The following is a 16830-nucleotide window of genomic DNA, read 5'->3' as shown; positions in this document are numbered from 1 at the left end:
CGATAGGCCCATATTAACGGCAGGAGTGACAGAAATGACGGTAGAAAGCGATCCGGGCGTCGCTGGGTAGGTCCTCCTGCATCAACACCATACCAAGACTTGTGATAATCACTAACTACTACATAGTTGCAATTAGTTGCAATCGTTTCAATATTAAATCAATCAATTCAATTAACTAAGCCTTCTGCTTACAAAGCTTTCAATTCAATCAATTCAAGGCCTCAATTAAATTGAATTGATTGAGTACCAAGCCTGGAAACAAACGCTACTCAGCTTACATGGCGTAGGAATTTGGTCATCTGTGTCTTTTGGGAAGAGAATTTTCCAAACCTGTTTCCATTTGTCTGACTCGCTCTTTACTGCTGCAGATCTCTTCTTACTCCTTAATAACTTTTCTTGGTCTCTGTCACAACCGTCCGCAATAGCTCTTGAATTTATCTGACACGCCTGCGTAGCTCTCTGATGTTCCTCATGCTCCTCTGTAGTCTTGAAGCTATTCCAACATCTAACACACTGGACAGGCCGCATGTGCCGACTGTAAATATGCTGCCTATCTGCTTCTTAGCATATCACTGTCATACCGCTAGAGCCCGGTCCACCACTTACTTCAAGCGATGCACCGTATCCCATCCAGGACCGGGGCAGGACCTATAGCTCTTGTATTTTTCCGGTTGCCGTTTAAAAAAAGGGCATGCAAATTTATGGTTTTTGCTAAGAGAATGGTCTGAAGGTTCCCTTATTTTCCTTCGCTTACCGGGTTCGCCATCATCATCATTGCCACCACCGGCCGGACTGTCACTACCGTCTAATCCGCGTTTGCGTGTCGAAGGTCTTATCTGGCCTCCAGCGTTTGAACCCTTTTCTGCGCCTCTGCCTTCATTGGAGCCTGCACTGCCTGTACTACCTTCACTACCAGTATGGCTCCTGTTGGTGGGACTTCCTGGAAGTATATGCCGCAAACCATCCATAACACGGTCAATAGTTTGTTGTATCTCATGTGAAATAATAGGCTTAAGCATTTTGTCGCGATCGTCGCTTTGTGGAGTTTCGAAGAAGCTCAACTGATCATGAATGACATCGTCATCGGAGGCATAGTCTTCATCGTCGGATTCTTCATCGTCAGACTCTTGATCATCGGAATCTTCCTCGCTAATATTGGAGGAATCTTGAGGCGTGCAGGCACTTCGCAAGGCTGAATGGCCAGCGTTATTTCCGATATTTTCATCTTTGCTAGTGACATTCCCATTATCCCCATCAGTTCTATTTAAGGAAATGATAAGTTTTTTTAATATTACCAGGGGTTTCGCAGACTTACACGCTCTCAGAATCATTCGGATAGAGACCACCCATACCCTCGGCGGAATGCTCCTGAATGCCCAAATCATAGATTTTCTGCATTAGGGAGTTGGCACCCTTTTCGGCACATTGGCCATACTCTAGATCTCGCAACAGCTCTGAACAGGGGCCTTTGGTTGCTTCCCAAGAGAAAGACGGCCACTTTTCAGGATGGGGACCGTGAAGAACAGTAACATATGATCTCCAAGTTGTTGATATTTTGAGCAGCCCAAGCACCACGTTAGTAAATTTCCAGTCATCCTTCACCTGCCCAGCGTTGAAATGCGCTGCGATATGATCACACCTGAACTCCCAGCTAGTGAGTGAAACATTGCCGCCTTTGTAGCAGAACCCACAGCCCCACGCAACCTTCCTCGGAAGCTCCATTTTAGCTTCATTAGCATGATCACAGCTCTGACAGCTGTGATTAATCTTGTGATGACGGGTGAATTGACTTTCAACATGAAAACATGCATTGCAATCGGGACATTGCCATCGTTTCTCTGGTTCGTGATAGGCACGCTCGTGACGTTTCCAGTCACCTTTCCGACGAAATTTTCGGTCGCAAGACGTACAAAAGAACTTATACAGGTTAGAACTACTCAGATGAGGTGTGCAGACGGGAGACGTGGAGTTAGAGTATTCGGATGGGATTGCAAGTTCGATACGATGTGGTGTGTGGCATTGCAGACCATCTAATGAAGACGATTGAGGAGGGATGGCCACGAATGATGTTTGATTCGAAGATGGTGCATTACCAAGAGGTGGGATATAAGGAATTCGCGAGGGCAACCAGGCCATTTCTTGCTGTTCCCATGCCTCGGGATGGCCTGGTTCATGGTGAGAATGGTTGTCGGTGCACTAGAGCAGTATATTAAAATTCTATTCATTTCCGTAGAAAGAAAAAGAGATATTTACTTTAATGCGAGATAACTGGCACCTCTTATGAGAACCAAGCGTCACTTTCCTTGCTAGACTTACCTTTCTGCCGTGTTTGCTCCGTGAAACATTCATTCCACTATCGAAACCCATTTCCAAATTGCATGGACGATCAGCTTCAAAATCGCGCTCTATCCACGCGCGATCTGAAACGGCGGTCAGCGCATGTTTCTTGTTTTGATCAACGTTGCCAGGAGCCAATGGGATTTTTGGGCCTGTGTTTGGGGGATGACTATTACAATTTGGTAATTTAGCATCATCAGCAAATGGCTCTGGATGGCTCTGGTTTAGGTTTATCAAGTCGCCATATGTCTCTTTCTTGTCAAAATCAAAGCATTTCACCATTTCGTCAAACGTCTCTCGTGTAGGAATGGTTTTGCTAGTGGATGTGTCGTCTGTGATGATGTCGGTACTTGGATTTGATCCAGGAGGCCTTTGGGGGCTCTCATTTGCTGCCAGACTCTCGCTACTGAAATTGCTGTCAGCTAAAGGAAACGGATGGAATGGGGGAAGGGTTGGACACGATACTGTTTCTATGGAAGGAACCCTACTTTAGATCATATATGAGGTTTGCTTTAGGGTTAGAATGTTCGGTTTCGGGGTCGGAAGGCAGCCTGTCGTCTGGACTCGAAAAGGAACTTGAGGATGCTTCTGAGAAGATTGGAATGGTACCAGTACTATCTAAACTATCCGAGGAAATAGAGGAATCACAGTAGGATTGTTCCCTGTCTTGCTCGCAGCGCCGCTCTGGCAGAAGCCGCAACGAGTTAATGGCTCCCCAAAGCTGATCTGAGGTGTCTGAGATGGGCAATTGGCTCGGAAAACGTGGGAGAAAAGATGAGGCTTGAAGGGATTTGGGTTGAAGTAGCTGAGGGTTCTGCTGAACGCTAATCCCAGTGCTCAATTGATCAGATTTCAAAGTGGAGACGGAGCTAGCTAGAGACGGGGCTCTCGATAGTGGCGAAGAGCGCCTCGATGGGCAGGACGAGTGAGACATACGGATATAGTCCAACCAGCCAGAGGAGTTTCTTGCTGCAGAGTTGTATTCCCAAGCGTGATCTAGCGTTTTATCCACAGACCAAAAGCGACGTCCGCATATGGCCTCAGGGCAAGTGTATGATTGGAAATTTAAGGGTAATTGGCGGGTAACATTACCACCATCAATAGAAGAAGATTTGGAGCATACGGCGTCCCGGTGGTGGATTTGACGAGTGTTAGGGCTTTTTATATTTCTCATAATTGTTGTTTCTTTGCTCAGGTCGTCGGAAAAACCCGCACTCTCAAATTGTCGATTTTCGTATTTTATTGGGACCGGATTTAGTGTATCAGAGGTCGTAGAGATTGACTCCAATTTGAGCTTTGGGTTTCCGTACTCAGAGCCGAAGGAGCTCTTATACTCTTGATGATAACAGGGAGGTTGGTCGTCTAGGCGAAGCTATAAGTAGGGCCTTCCACGCTAAAGAAAATTTCAAATACCAGCATAACCATTGATAGTGGCAGCAGACTTCTATACGAGTGAGAAGGAATCATTCTTACCTGGTAACCAGGGATAGCCATGCCAGCATAACCATTGATAGTGGCAGCAGACTTCTATACGAGTGAGAAGGAATCATTCTTACCTGGTAACCAGGGATAGCCATGGCCGGGCAGTAGCTGCGCCTGCCCCCCTTCTAATGTAACATGCTCGAATGACTCCAGTGTATCGTTTCAGGCAGATGATTCTGCCTTCCTTATGTGGTCTTGAGCAGGAGTATCGTCTTATTTGATTGCATGAGGGAGCCTGAAACAAACCGTGGTCGAAGTCTACTTCCTAGTATAAGAATGGGATATAGTAGATAAAGATAGATTCAGGCACTGAAGGGACTGCAAGATTGTTGGCCTCAGGAGTCGCTGTATGAACAGCAGCGATTAAGGAATCAATAGAGACTTAGCAGAAAAAAGGAACCCGGGTGTCAAAGTGTAGCCTTTCGTAAAAGATGAAATGGACCGCAGGGATGCGGAGAGTAGTCAGGCTGAAAAACACGTGCGTTGGATAGAAATGCCAAAACTCGCAATTCTCCTATCTTGCAAAAGCCACCTCCACATCAGCTAGCAAAACGACACTTGATTGACGCTACAAATCTAAAACGCATAATGCTGTAATTCGCATTGCAAATACGTCGCAAACTAGCTTCATATCGAAACATGAACCTATTCATACCTGCTCTCTTGCTTCGAAGGGTGTGTTTTGGAGAGCGTGCATCGCGCTTTTCGCACTGCTTAAATGCGACTATGCATCAACTGGCGCAGTTAATGAACATAAAACCATGGAGCTGACAAAACCTATATCAAGACAATCGGCGATTGCTACTCCTTTTAATGCTTTACTTCTCTTGCGTACAGCTGTGGGAAAGCACAATTGTGGTTTTTGAGTATCCATTCCGTTGAAAATCACGCTTCAACGCTCCCGAGGATCTCATCGAGAGCATATCGAAAGGCTATACGAAGGCGTTAGTTGCAAAGACGAAAAGTGGATCTCATAGAATAAGTATGGAGGAGCGTTCAGAAACTTCAAAGTTATCATTGCTTGCGTTGAGCCCGAGGTAAGCAAAGGCAAAGAATCCCATTATGGACAACATATCTTATTTGGCTCTTCTTTTGCTTGTATGGCAAGGAGTATACTTCGTAGCTGACTGTGTTCCTTCCATAGGAGCGATAACCGGAATAAAAGCTCAATGCTTCTGAGTTATCTGTATACTTCTCCGCCAGTGAATGAGCGCCTAGCTATTGGTATTCCTGTGTTATCGCCAGAAACGAGACGGCTAGAGATATGTGAGAAGCTACAGCGGCTGGAGAAAGTCATCGGGGAAGCACAAGTGCAAGTCAAGACGGGAGACGGAAAAAGCGGGGAGCTTTTTTCTTCTGTAACCTGCAGGAATAACTGAACCTTCGGATGCAGCCAGAAGCTAGTGACCAGAAGCTTTTACTGAAGCTTAAATGAAAGAGGACTTTGAAGGAAGAATAGAGTGATAAGGAACACTGGGGTGATACGATTCATTGTTGGATTTCGGTGGGCATTGTAGGACCGACTTCTGCTTATTAAGCAACAAATCTTCCGACGCCTTAAGCCTTAATAATTGGGCCACTTGTAATTCTCAGGTCGAAAAGGGATGAGAGCCAGAATGTACAATTTGAGTCGACCGACTCATGTGTTTGTATCACGTGAAAAGCCTAAACTATGTGTTGGTTGTATCTTATTCTTACGCAGAAGAGAAAACTACCTAATTCAACAAATAATAAAGGAAAATGATAACCTAGTAGGTTGTTAAAGGAATTGGCTCAGATCCTAAACGGTGTTGGAAATGTGCATTTCTATAGACAGATAACAGTTCCGCCACACGCGACCTTCGCTCAGGCCAGTGCCCCAGTCGTTTACTACGTAATAGAGGCGTGCTCTCGGCTCCACAACCCACCGACATCGACTCACGGTTCGACCTGCCTCAGTACCACTGCTCCATCACCACTGCGATCACTCAAAAAACCAACCCCATAATCCAGACGTAGGCTAAAACGACCCGAATGCAACGCTCGCAGCATAGAAAGCATCCATGATTGTGCCGATCCGGCTAGTCGAAACTGCGCATTTCAAGGATCAGGACCGGGACGAATTGGACCAACGTCATCGGAGGGTTGGGTTCGTGCGCCGTATGACGTTTTGCCGCAGGACTGTGAGAATCTTGATGGGCTTATTAGTCGAGGACACGCCACATTCTTGGTTGGATTGATATCTTCTTCAGAAGATTTTACTAGCAGGGCTTTGAGATTTGCAGATTTCAAACTTCGCAGTCTGAGTTCAGTTGGTGTCGTTTCGAAGTTCTTTTATGTATTTCCCTTTCCAAGCGACATATTCAAAACGCTAGACTTTCAATTCCACAATCACGATGTCTGAAGTCAAAGCAAAGCCGCTCAACGAGTACGCCATACCCTTTTGAATACCCAATCCCCGAATCCCCATCTAACAAACCCCTTAGGCTCCTCTCCCGCTCCATGGTCGACATCTACGTCGGGCCGGAAAACACGCACTGGATCTTGCACGAAAAGCTGCTGTGCCACCACTCGCCCTTCTTCTGCAAGATCTTCTACGACGGTTCGCGCAGCGAAGGCAATTCCAAGTCGTTCGGACTACCCGACGAGGAAGATGCTCCCTTCCGCGCCTTCATTGGCTGGCTGTACTCGTCCTCGCTCCCCGCCCCGCGTCAGGAGGCCGATCTCGGTGTCCTCTTTGACCTGTATCTCATGGGCGAGAAGTGGCATATTGATGCACTAGTGCAGGAAGTGTTGGGAGTCGTGCGTGAGTGGTATAAATACTCAGACTCATATCCAGGTCTTCGTCGCGTGCAGTATGTCTATGCGAACACGGAGGAGGGCTCGGCGATGCGTGGTATGCTGGTGCACAGCGTTGCACGGTTGTTGGTGCTGAAGGACGGTATTCCGCAGCATTGGGATAAGGCATTGAGGAGGAATGGACAGTTGGCTGTGGATATTATTAAGGCAATTCAAGATTGGAGGTTGGATGAGGGAGTTGTGCCGGATGCGAGGGAGGAGCCGATCAAGGAGGAGAAAGAGCCTGAGGAGAAGGGCGAGGGGGGAGCAGTGAAGGAAGAGCCTGATATTAAAAAAGAGAAAGCTGAAAAGGAGGGGTCGAAGCTAGCCAATGGGCTTATGAAGGAGTTGCCCAGTGGATTGTCGAATGGTGTTAATGGGGACCATCATTGAAAGTCGAAGAAAAGTTTACGGATCATTTGGTCACTGTATTTCTTTCCTTGATGGATTTCGGATTTGAGCTTTACGGCGTTGGGCTGGAAATCTCGTTTGCAATAGTCTGAAACAAGTCCATTGGCTTCTTTCTAATTGTCTTTCTGTAATTTCGTGTAGTTCGACGCAAGATTAATGGCCTTGAAAATCAGAATGCTTTTTGTTAGGAGAATTCTACGCTCGACGCATGACCGAAGGCCTTCATAAAGGGTACAGATTCATGGAACTTGCCGCGATATATTTAGATACTTCTTGTCTTGCCAAACACCGCTCGTGAGAACAGCCGATAAGATATCAGCATTGAGGTCATGTGGCATTGAATATCGGTACAAGGTAGGCCAGAGGATGTGGGGAATCTGCATGCCTGCGGGCCTTGGATGTACAACCAACACTACAAGTTCTAGTAAAGGGTTGACAGCATCCCACAGGCTGAATACAATCCGTCGAAAAATGTGCAAGCTAGCTCGAAGCCGTCCCATGGGAAGCTCCATCTATCCAGCCAGCATCCGAATAATTTCGAAACAGACTTTACATGTTATTTGGTTTCCGATTCTCGTGTTCTTGACAGAGTAATCCCCGACCCCTAGGCTTATGCGTGAAGAAGGATCTGATTTGATGATCACTGCTATGTTACTCAACGTGCCCTGAACCCCGGAGGTAAACCCCTGTTTTCAGGATAGAGTTGACAGTCTTTCTAAGCTTTCGCAGCAACAGCCTCAACGGATGTCGATCGCCAGCCGGAATCCTGGCCGCCGTTGGGCCCCACAGGTTCATTATCGTTGTTAGCTAAAGGCTATTTTATCCTAATATTGTCCCCGTGGCCTTGGAATTATCAAGCTGGGATTGGAGGTAAGAAACGGAAGAAACATTAAACAACAAACATGGCCGTTTGAGCGAAACTTAGGCATGACATCTAGAACAGTCTGACCTTACCTCAGCCGAATATCGGTAAAGTATTCCACCGGCATCAATATACTTGGATCGGAGCGTACAAACTCCGGTTACAATGGGTAGTTAGGAGAGACCTTTTTCCAGAGAATTGATGTTGTGCAGGAATCTAGAATTGCTGAGAATGAAGGGCGTGATTGGTGACCATTTCAACCCAGTTTTCCAGGACCCTAAATTACCAAAGCTCTAGGCGTGATGCCGGACGGTCAAAGTGGACGATTGCGGATGACTTTGCGACAGTCCTGGCGGGCCGTGTGTTTGCAAATGGAGACAGAAATTGAAATGCGGACAATGGCACTAGGGCATGGCACTGCGCAATTTGACAAGAAACTCAACTTGCGGCAACGTTGTTTGCGAAATGAGATGGCGACGTCTCAGGGAAAAAGTTTGGCTTATGACCAGACATATGAGGGTGTTGAGATACGCAGGAGCGAGGGCCCGTGAGCTGGGAAGAGACGGGAGCAATTTATCTCACGCGTGGTGTTCTAAAGATATACTATCCCATGCAACGGTAGCGTCCTACCATCAAGTGATCCGTGCACTGGCAAAACAACAGTTGGGCATCCCAACTGAATACGGCTGGTTCTATTGGGCTGGATCTTATCGATAAATGGGCTGCGGGCAGATCATAAACGCTGGGACTGCAGTAGAAACATCGCTGAGCTTCCGCCGGCCTACCACGTGGAGGGCGAGCGTTGGAATGTTTTGAAATGTGTTGGTGGTGGCCTTTTTGCCGCCGTGATGCTGGACGGAATGCGACGAACGGCGATACAGACAGTCCCGCTGTGGATGTTGGGCGAGCCGACGGCTGGCCTGGTGGGCAACATTCTTCGCGGTGCAGAGGACGAGGAATGGCGGGAGTTTCTGCAAATTTGCCAAGCGACACGACCCTGCAGAGATCGATGGTCGCCGGGCCTGAAATTCAATTACTGCCACTACAGGTAAATATTGACGACATTCCTGCTTCATCATCCGGAGAGGCGTTGATGTTTCGAGGCTGGGCGGTGGAGCTGGCATGGGATGCCTGCGATGGGCATGGCAGAGGCTGCTGTTAGAGGTATGAGCATGCAAAGCCTGGCAGGGCACTCGCAGGGACTTCACGGAGCCGTCGCAGGGCCACCTTTTTGGANCATGGGGATTTCGATAAGGGGTCCTTTTTCGGCGGTCATCAAACGAGCGGTGCTTGAGGTGCTTTGAGGCGTTCCTAAATCGCTCCTGATGCGACAAAAGGTCCCTCGGTGTGAAACGCTGGAGCAAGCCCCTAATGGCTGATCGGGCGTCAGCTCTTGTGCGTCGAGTGATTGGCTGGGCGCACGCGAGAACGATTTATTGGCACTTTCGCAGTGCAACACGTCCTTGGAGGGCGCCTGCGAACCACGTCGAATCACTGCCGCCGGCGTGAGGCAGCTGAGGAAATAAGTGCCAAATGGATGCGCAATGGAAGCTATTGATGACCTGCCTAACTGCTGGTGACTCTCCCCCCGCCGCCACTGCTTCTCTAAACATTCAATAATTCTCCTATCCTTTCGTGCCTCTCTCGTGTTTCTCTCGTGCCTCCGGTGCCTACTCTCAGCTTTCTGCGCGCCCACCTCTCTCCATGCTCGCTGCGGCTTCAATATTGGCCCTCCCGTGTCTGCGCTGGCCCTGGCCGAATTCGCTTCTCACTTCGAAACACCCAGCACTCCCCCTCGTTCCCTTGCCCGCGGCGGATTGGCCCTTGTGGCAAGTAGAGTAGGACAACTCCCCGGTCAACTCGCCCATCTGTTGCAACCATTGAGCCATCTGCTCGCCCAGCCTGCCCTTCTAGCACCGTCTCAGCATAGCATTCAGTGTCGAAAACGGCCGTCTGGGCCTGAATTCCTGAACCCTGCTGAGCACCCTGTCATCCACTGACCGCCGTCCGTGCCATTTCTATCCCGCCCTCCCTCCGCCGACTTCTTTTCACGACCGTCGTCCGGCGCAGCAGTACAATTTCTTGGACGCGCAGCAACGCTTTTTGCTTGCAACGCACCCACTGCCCGAGCACGTCTCAGCTGTGTACCGCATCAATAAGTCAGGCAGTTTGCTCTGCTGGCTCTACGCCGCTCGTTAGACGATTCTAATAATACCTCGCTCCGTCCTTCCTCACTCAGTGTTGCGGCTTGGATCAACCTACTCTTAAACTTCCTCCTACAAACCTATCCTATAGCACACGCCTCCAAACAAAATGACAACAGCCGTCGCCGCTCCTCCGATTGCTACGCCGCTTGCGCCTTCGTCCGCTGAACAAGTTGGCAATTCGCGAACATATGCCACAATTGCGCCGTTGAGTACTTCCTACGTCGCAACTCCAAACTCCAAAAGCTCGAAGCCTGCCAGCGACAATGCGTCACCGACCTCTAGCGATAGTTCAATACATATGCGAGCAGAGGGAAAACGCTCACCTAATTCGTATGTCTATTAAAATACGTTCTAGTTCTTAGCTCCGCTACACCTTTTATTCCCACTAGTCTCTTGGTCAAAAGATGAAAGCTCACAAGTCGAGGTGCAGATCCAGAGGCCCACATGCGCCAAAGATTATAGTTAAAAAAGAGCCTCCCTCCTCCCCCGACCTTACCACTGCGCGCCACCGCCCACGGAGATTAGATCTCTCCGCTAACACTACAATAAACACTTCAGTTGCCCTGACCGGACGCCCCTCAGCGCCTCTAACGGCAAAGGACAGCGGTGGACTTGTTATGCAAGACGTAGGACTAGCCTGCCTCTCTCCCGGATTCCACACCCAAGATCCCAACATGCGAGAACAGCTTCAAAGGAGTATCGATGTGAGGGACCGACAAAGACAAATAATCGAAGCACGACAGAAGAATATGGGAAAGGGGTCCCACGATAATGGCGAGACTTCGAGACAGACTGACGTTAACCCTTTCCGTAATGGCATAAAAACACCTAATACGTCCCGAAGGAAAGGCCCACCACCTGGCCTATCCATTGCTCCTCCTTCACATCAACAATTCGCTAATGAGCGTGTGATACAATCCGCGCCTCTCAACCAATCCTTCACAGGTCTCCGCAACAACCTGCATCTCGTTTCACGCCAAGTCGCCAACCAGCCTTCAAGCCTCTCACAAACATCACACATCCACCATGTACCCGCAACACAAACAAACAACCGCCTACCACCCATCTCAGACGTTTTCACCGGTGAGCAATTGGGCGCCCCTCGAAGTCTCTTAAACAATAGCCCAGGAAACTCATCGCACTCCAATCATCCGCCGCCTCTCCCATCTCCCGGCTTTCCCCCACAGCACCAGCAAGCACCTACATCCGCTAGGCCCCGTGAGTACAAATCTGCAGAAGAAGCCGTACAATCCCTGTCCGGCGGACGCGAAGAGCTTCTACCCCGCATTGTGCATTATGGCGGTCATCAGCCACCTACCCCGCCCTCGCCTATGCCTCCAAAGTCCTCGTCTAATCCGAACCCATTCCCGAATTCAAGCTCGCATATTCTTGGCTCAGCTGGTGCAGATCTCCATCGTAGCGGAAGCATGAGGAGGAGAGGCAGGGACGAGTATGAGCGTGATATGGGTACTCCGCCGCTCGGTAGGCAAGACGTGAGAAGGGGTGGGCCATTTGGGGAAGGGAGGGACAGCCCAGAGACACAGCGAAAGAAGAAAGAAGAGTTTATTTCGCTGTGCGCTCGAGCATGGGATTTATTCCATTCATGAGAAAAATTATGGGAGGGAGAGAATTTTATACGTCATATAGCGACACGGTTTCCTGTCACGTTTAGTACTGGTCATTTTTCTTTGGATACCGCGCGCTTTGGAGTTCTCACGGCTCCTCCCGGTTTCTGGCTCAATCTATATCTTTATGTTGGGGGTTCTGGAATAGGGTTCTCTATCAACTATTTTCTGCACTCTTTGGCCCTCTCTTTTACCCTCAATATCTACACTCACAAAAGGATCTACCATCTATTCCTTCATTTCCCGGCCACCTTTCCCTACCATCTTCCCGCAACGCTATTCCGCACCACGCTTTCTCCTTCGCTTTTCTTCCAACACGTTTATTGTCTAAAAAGCGCGCTTAATAGGGCTCTAGGGTTTGGAAATCTTTATTTTGGGGGGAAAGGGGGGGGGGGTTGCGGTAAGGTCTATGAGAGATGGATGGGAACGCGAATGGGACGGATTGATGCGCACGCAGGACTATGGATGGGATTCACGGAAATGTTTTCTGCACGGATTTTTTTCTTGCATCTCATACTCATATCCAGATTTTTATCATCCTAGAGCAGGGCTGAGTGCCGGCTCCTTTTTAAACTCTCCTCGACTTCTGTTTATATCCTTGGAGATGGCGGTGAACAGGGGTTGAGGTTTGGGGAACAACAGTCACGTAGAGTCGGTATCAATGAGAATTAGAGTCGCAAAGCATGTGATTTGTGCATTTTGGATATGAAACTAGTGGTAGGCATTACGTCTGTACGGGGAATTTTATAACCTGGTAAGATGAAGGGTCTTCCCTGTGCCTTGTCTCATAAATCAGACACTCCGTAGTAGAATTTGGTTACGGGGGTATGGGAAGCATGTGCAGCGGCTCCCTATACCCCTCAAATTCTTCAACGGAGCGTCTGAGAGCTTATGGTCCAGCTTTAAAAATCGTTTATCTTTTTCTACAAGCTACGTCCTAACCACGATATTTATAATATATATACTTAATATAATAGATTCTTTAGGTAATTATATCTTTATAAATATATACTATAGCCCTATACTTAGAATATCAAGGGGCAAGATAGCTATAAGATAGATACTATATAGAGAAGATAGAGAAGACAAAGTGCTTTCACCTTATAATATTTTAAATCTTTCAGTTACCACTAACGCTTAGTCCATAAGCTCTCAGATGCTTCGCAGGGGTAGTTAATAGGGAGCAGTACGCACGTGTTCCCCCTCATTCTCAACGTAGCGTCTGATTTATGATATAAGTCATGGCAGTATTTGCGAATTAAATTTTCTACGGGTGTCGATAGGGCATCTGAAAAGGGCTTGAGATGCCCAAGGCTCGGCCCGTGCATCGCGTCTCGCATTAGGCGATTTGAAGCGAATCGATAAAAGCCATTTTCGGACACTGTTTCATCTACCAGCACACGGCAGCTAATTTCATTTCTGACATGTGGTACATGCGCGCTAGAAGGGTCGATATTCTATATGGTATCATTGCGCCCAAAAAGGGGTATCCATGGCATGTGCTGCCGCATCTTAAATCCTGTTGGTAGGGGGTAGTCCGACAGTCTCTTGAGCCCGGCGACGTGCATGCGACACTGCACGGGCCACCTTGTAGATCTAGCTCATAGAGCCTCTCATATTTATTCCACGCCACCCTAGTTAGTGATCTGATAAATCCTATCCCCACATGTTCTCGAACTAGCTCGTTCGCTAATTGTTGTTGATTATAGGTTATCAGTTGCAAAATAACGTCGGGGAATTATGTGAATAGGAAGGGCGGAGATTATGCGCTCCTTCTCTCAGCAGGCATATTTTTCCGTTCTCTAGCGGTGGCTTTCTTGCGCCGCCGCTCGATAACGCGGTCGCGCTGCTTGCCTTTCATGTTTTCGTAGCGGTCAATCAGGGTGAGTTTCTTTTGCTCAGCTAAAGTAGAGTTAGCAAGAATATTTGAAAATGAAACACAATAAAAGGTACATGTGCGATAATAGAACAATGAGAGGTAATGGGTAAAGGAAAGGACCCCTGGCGGCTAGGCCACTGATAATTGTCTGAAGTGAAATAGACAAGCTGGAAAGGAAAAGTGATTAAAATATGAGAAATGGAACTAGAGACGCCATGAGGCACTGTTGATGAGCTAGGCCAAACTTACATTTCTTCAAAAAGAACGGTTTCTTCCCCTGCTTAACTAATTCCCTTTCTTTCTTCCGATGCTCTCGTACAATTTCCTGCTGCTTCTCTTTCCCCGCCTGCGCTTTTTGCTGTGATTCCATTGACAGTAGTTTTCGCTTCAGTATCTCCTTCTCTGCTTCGTTCTTCGTCTTCTTAATTATCGCCCGTAGCTCCGCCATCTCAGAAGATTTGCAGTCATTGAGGAACGAGTACCTCTTCTTCAGAACAGCTTCGTCTGGCCGTGGTCCAGTGAGGGGGTCAAACCTTGGATCCCGAACAACGGGTTTCTTAACCTCAACAACGGTGCGTTTGCGGGTTACAGCGCGCTTGCTGGATTGGGTTGCTGGGGCATGTTTGCTAGAGCGAGCGTGCGCTGGTTGTTCGGAGTCGGAGTCGGACGAGAGACCATGGTCTTCACCTTGGTCTTCTTCAGCATCATTCCCCGAAGCTTTGTGGGCCGTTGCAGAAGTTTTTGTTTTCCTGCTGGGCTTTGCAGCACTTGCATTCCTTGTCGCTTTGAGCTCCTTTAATCGTTCACGTAAAGCCTGTAGCTTATCCTCTTGTTGGTTCGTAGTATCTGATCCTCGTTTTCGCTTTCGACTTGGGGCCTCTTGCTTCAAAAGAGCGTCTTGAGCTTTAGCTAGGGCTCCAAATGAGACTTTGCTTAATTTCTGTTCGAATTGCTTGCCGTCTGTGCCATCTGACTTTATGAGTCTCAGCTTTTGAGTTCAGTAGTTGCAGAGGATTACTACCAAGTCACTATCTCCTTCTTCGTCCGGGGTCTCAGATGCAGATCCTGGATCTGGACTCCCTATATCCCCGCCTTCACCAGTGTCCAGCACGGACGGAGAGGATACTTCAAGCTCATCAGAGTACGGTTCATCATCTGATTCCTCCTCTCTAGCTCGAAGTGAACGACTTAGGGTGCGTGAGAGGACCATTGCAATTTGGAGAGTTGTGGAGTGAAAATACGCTGCAGGTCGCCAAGCTTGATCTCAGCTTTTTGAGCCTCACGGAGAACATCGGCCCGTCGTTCACAAGTAGGTAACCGCCACGACGGCACAACACTTCAGGCAGTCACTTGATGAGTTTCGCTCAGCCTTTCCACTTCTTCCAGCAACTTCTTGCTCGTGCAACCAATTCACCTTATTCGCTTCACACACTCAAAACTCATGTCGCCCGCTCAAACGCTCTCACGGTACTCCTTTCCCCTTGTTCCCCACAAGGATCCTACAATCTGGACTGACACGGCAAAGATGGGCAAGAAGAAGGGCAAGCTCGCCCTTGCCACTCAACAGCAGGCCCTGGGGTCGCAGAATAGTGACAGCAAGTTGAAAAATGAACAGCCTTTCGTCGGACAAGCTCTTCTCGACGCTCTTGCAATGCCCAAGCAAGATGCGACTACACAAGCTGTCAAAGCTCGGAGTAGCAGTCCACCGGCGCCAGCAGCCGGTGTACTACTTACAAAGACGTGGGAAGCATCTAACAGCAGGCCGTTGAATCCATTCCCACCGAAGCCCACCCCAGCGCCGACGGCAACTCAGTCACAGTTCGACGCAGCAACTGGGAAACGAAAACAGCCCCCGTGGAGGGCCTCTCGCCAGAATCAGAGCGGCGGAGCGCAAAACGACCAGTACAATCAATACCCCCAAGCGTCCTATCCACAATCATACCCACAGGCGCCTTATCCCCAAACCTTGTGGCAGCAATCGTCTTATGGCCCCGCACCCGGTGGCGGTGTATGGTTGCATCCAGAACCGTTGCAGGACATGCTGACACAGTGGAAACTATCTGATTCACCTCCTGAGAGTAGCAAATTACAAGATTCCATTGCGTATGATTCCCTTCGCTATATAAGGCTACATCATTCCAACAAGAGCTGGCGTATTGATAAAAGAAATAGGCTTCATTTCACTCCCAGTCATAGCACCCCCTCGGGCTTAACTTCAATTAATAGGCCGGCTATGATAAACGAGCCTGTATTGCATCGGAGTTCGCCTGCTCCCAAAGCTTCGCCTGCTCCTAGAGCTTCACCTAACCCTCGCAATTCGCCGGCTCCCCCCGGTGGGAAACGACATCCGAGCCCAAAGATACATTTACCTGCGCCGATGCCTACCGAGGACTATCTCAACCGGGCTGCGAAGATACCAGAACGCCTTGACTGTCCTCAGCGCCCATTACTTGTGTTAGATCTTAACGGGACACTCGTTTACCGCCCAGATCGCGACAGTACCAGAGCCATTTCACGGCCTTTCCTACAGCCATTCTTGAAATACATCTTCGAGAATTTTTACGTAATGGTATGGTCAAGCGCTAAACCCTACAATGTTAGTCGCATGGTCAACGCCGTGCTTACTTTTGAGCAACATTCTCTACTTATCGCGCAGTGGGGACGAGATAAGTTTGATCTCACCCCAGACCAATACACACAAAATGTTCAGGTGTACAAAGAACTGTCCAGGATCTGGGCGGAAGCAAAGACTACATGCTTGCATCCCCAACATAACCAGGGTCAATTGTGGGGTCAGCACAACACTATTCTTCTCGATGATTCGGAAATAAAGGCTAGTTCTGAGCCCTTTAATCTGATCCAAATTCCAGAGTTCGTGGCTTCGGAAGAGCAAATGCACGGTGATGTTCTGAGAGAGGTGGCGGGGTATTTGGATGAGGTTAGAATGCAGAATGATGTCTCAGCTTTTATGAAGAGGACGCCATTCAAGGCTGATGGTCGGTGGAATATGGAGTGGCCGGATGTACCAGAAGGTGTTGCCATCACTGCTTAGGAATGGATACTTTGTGATTTGGATTACAGGGGTATGAGGCGAGTTTCATTGACCATTGGTCGCTCTATCAAGGTCCGCTAAAACGGCAGCTCTAGTAATTTGACTGATGAATAACGGACCGTCTTTGTGCGGAGAATTTCTCTGGTCTGATCTCATGG

At 48.5% G+C, this 16830-nt stretch overlaps 5 protein-coding genes across 5 annotated transcripts; 3 read left to right on the top strand and 2 right to left on the bottom strand.

Annotated features, from left to right (window-relative positions):
- Positions 1-165: 165 nt before the first annotated feature.
- K441DRAFT_664883 (uncharacterized protein) lies at positions 166-2403 on the bottom strand. Its single transcript, XM_067649418.1, has 4 exons — positions 2317-2403; positions 1316-2196; positions 607-1260; positions 166-550 (listed from the first exon to the last, which is right to left on the bottom strand). The coding sequence occupies exons 1-4, from the start codon at positions 2365-2367 to the stop codon at positions 226-228; spliced, it is 1911 nt and encodes a 636-aa protein (XP_067500743.1). The 5' UTR covers positions 2368-2403; the 3' UTR covers positions 166-225.
- A 3749-nt stretch (positions 2404-6152) lies between these two features.
- On the top strand, positions 6153-7350 carry K441DRAFT_664880 (uncharacterized protein). The gene is made up of 2 exons (XM_067649417.1): positions 6153-6226; positions 6285-7350. Exons 1-2 carry the CDS (start codon positions 6195-6197, stop codon positions 7027-7029), a joined length of 777 nt encoding a protein of 258 aa, XP_067500742.1. The 5' UTR covers positions 6153-6194; the 3' UTR covers positions 7030-7350.
- A 2716-nt stretch (positions 7351-10066) lies between these two features.
- On the top strand, positions 10067-11937 carry K441DRAFT_221131 (uncharacterized protein). The gene is made up of 2 exons (XM_067640592.1): positions 10067-10446; positions 10553-11937. The coding sequence occupies exons 1-2, from the start codon at positions 10223-10225 to the stop codon at positions 11721-11723; spliced, it is 1395 nt and encodes a 464-aa protein (XP_067500741.1). The 5' UTR covers positions 10067-10222; the 3' UTR covers positions 11724-11937.
- A 1566-nt stretch (positions 11938-13503) lies between these two features.
- K441DRAFT_575617 (DUF947-domain-containing protein) lies at positions 13504-14830 on the bottom strand (the record flags this gene model as incomplete). Its single annotated transcript, XM_067644174.1, has 3 exons — positions 13504-13643; positions 13870-14589; positions 14650-14830. 3 exons carry the CDS (start codon positions 14828-14830, stop codon positions 13504-13506), a joined length of 1041 nt encoding a protein of 346 aa, XP_067500740.1.
- A 1023-nt stretch (positions 14831-15853) lies between these two features.
- K441DRAFT_575415 (HAD-like protein) lies at positions 15854-16672 on the top strand (the record flags this gene model as incomplete). The annotated part of the gene is made up of 1 exon (XM_067644164.1): positions 15854-16672. The coding sequence occupies one exon, from the start codon at positions 15854-15856 to the stop codon at positions 16670-16672; it is 819 nt and encodes a 272-aa protein (XP_067500739.1).
- Between the last annotated feature and the right edge of the window lie 158 nt (positions 16673-16830).

This window comes from Cenococcum geophilum (assembly GCF_001692895.1).
Source record: "Cenococcum geophilum 1.58 unplaced genomic scaffold K441scaffold_40, whole genome shotgun sequence".
Taxonomy (NCBI): domain Eukaryota; kingdom Fungi; phylum Ascomycota; class Dothideomycetes; order Gloniales; family Gloniaceae; genus Cenococcum; species Cenococcum geophilum.
The sequence above is the reverse complement of the archived record's forward strand: the minus strand, read 5'-3'. Positions and strand labels throughout refer to the sequence as shown.